This window comes from Buceros rhinoceros, unplaced genomic scaffold (assembly GCF_000710305.1).
Source record: "Buceros rhinoceros silvestris isolate BGI_N320 unplaced genomic scaffold, ASM71030v1 scaffold38202, whole genome shotgun sequence".
NCBI lineage: Eukaryota > Metazoa > Chordata > Aves > Bucerotiformes > Bucerotidae > Buceros > Buceros rhinoceros.
Window position 1 is genome coordinate 20,600 of NW_010398978.1, and position 5,071 is coordinate 25,670.

General features: G+C 39.2%; 1 protein-coding gene across 1 annotated transcript in view; it reads right to left on the minus strand.

Moving 5' to 3' along the window:
* Positions 1-4,604, minus strand: part of LOC104489181 (ceruloplasmin-like) — a gene marked incomplete at its 5' end in the record, with an annotated part of 6,494 nt that extends 1,890 nt beyond the window's left edge. The window contains 6 exons of the mRNA XM_010131310.1: positions 552-768; positions 1,493-1,599; positions 2,156-2,284; positions 2,775-2,914; positions 3,813-4,020; positions 4,392-4,604. Coding sequence (XP_010129612.1) covers positions 552-768; positions 1,493-1,599; positions 2,156-2,284; positions 2,775-2,914; positions 3,813-4,020; positions 4,392-4,604 — 1,014 coding nt within the window. The remainder of the gene's footprint in view (positions 1-551; positions 769-1,492; positions 1,600-2,155; positions 2,285-2,774; positions 2,915-3,812; positions 4,021-4,391) is intronic.
* Between the last annotated feature and the right edge of the window lie 467 nt (positions 4,605-5,071).

Sequence of the window (5,071 nt, forward strand, 5' to 3'; positions counted from 1 at the left end):
GGAAAGAGCAAGACAGAACAAATAAGATTTTGTGTATTGTTCCTCTCTGAACCTTCACAGAACACAATATTTGAAAGCCAATGCCTGGCAAAAGTAGCAGCTTTGAATGGTATATAAAACAAAAACAACTGGACAGAGTGTTATGAATGGGTCTGATTTTACTCCGTGTTTAACTGAGAAGTAAGTTGTACCCCTTCTTAAAGGCTGCACTTCCTGCAGCTCTTTGTAAAGTGTAACTTACACCAGGACTTGCTTTTGGGATACACGTTGCCTTTCTAACTTATCCAGAACAGTTGTTCACTGACATAAAAATTTCAAATTCCACTTTTCTTTCCTCAAAATTTCAATGTGGGATCATCTTTTCATAGGGTTAAAAAAAAAAAAAAGGTCATTCAGTGGCATTAATAGTACAGTTTGAGTTAAATTTTTCAGGCCCTCTGTCCTGGAATCGGAAATTCAGAGGGGATCAAAAAGTCAAATTTATATGCAGTACTTTCAAGTACAAAATTTTATAGTTTCCAGAGTTACATTAACTAAATTGGGAAACGTACCATGCATTTTATTACTTTCAAGGAATTCTTCATCCTCTTTGTCAACAAGGTTGGGGTTCGCAGAATAGGTTTTAATGTTCTCATCCAAGTACCACGACTCATTTTCATCAAAAACCATAAAAAGAAGAGAAAACTGAACCTTCTTTTTAGTGTGAAATGATGGTAAATAATGGCTGCGACACACAACAAGTGTGCCTATTAGTCCACTGTAGGTGTCCTGAAATTACAAATGAAAAACCACGTAAGATGTGACTAAGCAAAAGCACTGTTAGTGCCAGACCTGAACCCTTTCACTGTTTTTACAGCTGTCAGTATCTGGGAATAAAGGTAGCCAGTGTCAGACAAAGAAGGTTGGTTCTTCACTGGTCTATGTTACCTGTGGATCTGGGCTATGAAGAGTAACTGCCTCTTTCTCATCTATTGCTAGAAATAAACATTTACTCCGTTTTAATTTCTTGTTAATTTTTTTTTTCCAAATTCTTTTTAGGCTTTAGAATTTTGAGCTTGGTTTCCATTCAAAATATACTTCTTGACACTTCTTTGTGTTTGCTGAGACACGAATGAAAGAATACATTAATTTCCATTAAAAATTATTAGTCATATTAATGGGTGCTTGTACAAAAATGGCAGATTGATGTTCCACAGTTGTTAGTTTTCCCACAGATGACTGCTTAGATATTGAGCAAGCTATAAAGTTAGCTTTAAGAATGAAATCTGTGTGAGGTGATCTCTAACAACAGCAGAACCAGGGAGCAAGAACGTGAAGGACTGTGACTGTCAATTCTGCCCTGACCCTCTTGCATTATTTGAGAGACAAATTCAAAGGTATGGGAGGAATGACAGAGAAAGCAGGAAGAGTTTCAAACTCATCTCCCCTCTGCTGTAAGTGTACCTGTGTTGAAGTTGTGAACAAAACTTTCAGAGTGATACAAATAACGTACCTTAATGATGTCCACGGTTGAGTGGTACACCCACGGAATACAAGGTGGATCTCCTCTCTCAGAGCCAGATCTCTCTGGGATTTTCCAGACATACGTTTTTGTTTCACCTGAATTAAATAAATGTTAATTTTAAAAGTTTTCTGAGGGCTGACTTAGCAGAGGTCACCCTGAAACAGATGTTGTCTCCATACAGAGCTAATATTTCTCTTGAGCTTCCTCCTCCCAGGTGCTGCACTGGCTAGCCTAGTGTTATTCCCCTTCTTGCCAATGTGCTTGTGCGTGTGTGTTTGGCTGCACTGCCCACTCTACCAGACTTAAAACCAGCTGTATCTTTGGTGAAGATCACAGAGGGCCTTCTGAAGTAACAGCTAGCATAAGCTATACTCTCCCTATGCAGCCAGATCTGTTTGCTTGCATGAAAGGTGCAGCCACGCTGCGTCAAAAAATGACCGATTGTCGAGAGTCAGGATGCATAGCCATGGTTGGCAGGATCATTTTAATTGTAGAAATATTTGTCATACTCAGCATCAAAAATTTAAGAACCTGAGGTAAAACCAACCCAAAATGAAGTATTTCCTGCTACCATAAAATGAAAGCTTGCTAATCCTTACTAGAAGACTTGATGTTACCTGAAAATAGAAATAAACACAGATGCTTTGATACCTGGGTTAGTTACAGCAACAACAGAACTGTCTGTTTTCACTCCATGGGCATGTATAGAATAAGGTCTCGATGCCAAGTTCTTAAAAACTATTCTAATTTTATCTCCAATATTTGACATAAGCAGTGGCCCTGTTGGATTAAAAGGAAATATTAACTTGGTTTTACAAAAGATCAGAGCACAGAGGTAGGGTGTGGGGTGTGGAGAGAGAGTTGTGTTCAAATAAAAAATATTGGCTTGTAATTCAACTAAACGCTATCCATGAATAATGTCATTCACTACGGTGCACCAACGTGAGCAGCTGCAGCAGCCGAAGCAGAGTCCTAACTCTCCACAGCTCTGCGCACCTGCTGTGTATTTGAAGTCAGTTTGGATGCTGCTGCCCAGTTTACGCTTTGAAAACACCGACTTGTGACCAGGAGCAGCAAACCAGGAGGTTTTTTTTCTTGTAAAGCAGGCTATGTAATCTTGCAAGAAAAGACCCATAATGAAAGTAGCAATTCCATGTAGGTTTAGACCCTTTACTGGGGTAGAAGTATACTCAGTATTATTCAAACAGTATCTTGTTTTGTTTTGCTGCATTTTTCCCAGTTTCATAACTGAACTTCATGACAACAATACCTTGAATTTCCAGGTGCTGCTCCTCCTCTGCTCTGTTTTTGGGAGTTCTGAATGTCTGATCAGTGTACTCACGATAAACTACCTTTCTGTATTTTGAGCCAATGAATTTGTCTTCTTTATTTAAAAATGGATTGCCAGGGCTGGGGGGAAAAAAAAGAAGAAAAGAAGTACATTTCATGTATTTTAAAACATCTTTTGCATGTCAATTAACCATCAACAAAAATCCAGCTTACTGAAACAGTAATCTCATAGACCACTGGTACTTCAATATGACGACACTCTTGTTAAGATAGGAGGTTTCTCTCAACCTGGAAGGTTAAAAAGCACTATAAATAGACCAAGTCTATACCGTATTTGAGATAATGTTGAGTGCTTAGCCTGCCAGATACTTCAGATTGCAAGAAGGCATCTAGCAACTTGCATTCTGAAAGACAGAGCCCTCAGTGACTGCTGTAGATCTGAAATGAAGCCTAAACTTTTAAAGCTTGAGCATCTTGCTGAAATGAAACTTGAGGGACTTATTCTCTGCTGAGATAATGAGGGCTGGTGACAGTGGGGAGAAAATAAGTCTGCTGACAGCATAGTCCATATTACTTGTGCTTAGAACAATGACAGCCCACTGTGGTGTGCAGGGCAAGGAAATGTGCTTATCAAGTTCAAGAAAAAAATACAATTAAGTCAATATAAAAACTACAGGCAGTTACAATCTACTAATTTAACCTCAAATAAAGTTATCCAGGTGGAACACATAGAAAGTCACCCATTAATTGTTTAGCCTCTTTTGCTAATTGGCATGAATTATTTGATCCCATCAGCTTCCCCAGATTCAAATACTGGGAATAAAACACAAGGTGACAAGCTTCACAGTGAAAGGATTCGGTCATGGACTTATCTTGCGTGAGATAATGAAACTGAGAAGAGTTTAAAAATATATATATAAGCAAAGAAAGTGTGCCTAGAAATGCCTGGAGAAGTGAGTTGCTCCTTTGCTTTTTTGCATTTTTTCATTTCATTTCATTTGTGTATGTTCTAAAGTACCTTTCCTCGTGGTATTGATGCCGCTCAAATTCCCATGTCCTGTTAGGAGAATATTCCCATTCGACTTCCACTGCAGCAATATAGTAAGTCTTTTCATGCAAGTACATAGATAGATCCACATTCCACCAGTGGCATTGTTTCACTTCGTAGTTCTGTTTCATGCCCCCTGTGTAGTGATCTGTTGTCAGGCATGACACTTCAAAAACTCCTAGAGGTTGTACAAGAAACAAAGACTTGAGGACAAAAATCTGTTAGTAGATCCTGAGATTGTATGACTTATGTTGACTTAGTATTTAGAGACTGAGACACAGGCTATTGCTCATATAAAATCCAAATCCTTTGTGTAGCATGGCTACCTGCAGTAATAAAATTCAGCGTACACAGAAGTTAGAAAATCAAGGTGTTAGCTCAAGACCTTACATCCTATGAACACAAGTTGTTCGCCACCCTTCAAACACAGCTGTACACAATTTTGGCACCCACAGGATCAAAATATCAGCTCTTTAAAGCTTGTCTCTAAGCACAGAATGTTCATAGGTAAACAGTTTCTAAACTAGTAACAGGATTTTTAACATTTACCTTCGGAATCCGGCTTCATAATAGCTGTAAGAAATGTATGTGGAAACAGATTTGCTGTATCCCTTCTTGTTCCTTTAGTCATGAATGTATTTTCTGAAAAGTATATCCCATGGACATCAACTTCTGACCCCAAGCCCATCAAATGCCAGGAAACCACACTTCCTTTACACATCTCAAGACCAGGCTGATTTCCATACATATAACCATTAATGGCTGTAGAGGATGTGAGAAAGCAAACCCCACTTTGATTAACACAGTACTGTGATACAGATTAAATAATACCCAGTTCAGATGTAATGTGATACCTTAGACTGACAGAAATATCAACAGTAAAATACTTTATCACATGAGCAAAAAGTAGAGGATCAATTCAAGCAAAACAACTTTCAAAACCCAGTGTTTAAAAACGATTTCTAACTGTCCTTCTTTCCAATGTATAAAGCACAGGTAGCTGACTTGACCAGCTGGAACTTCCACTGGTTTATGCCCAACAACTGAGCTGGATGCATGGAGCCAGGTTCTTTGCAGCGGTGCCCAGTGACAGGACCAGAGGCAACTGGCACAAACTGACACACAGGAGGTTCCCCCTGAGCATCAAGAAAACACTTTGTCACTGTAAGGGTGACCAAGCACTGGCAGAGGTGCTCCACCCAGGGAGGTGGTGGAGTCTCCATCCTTGG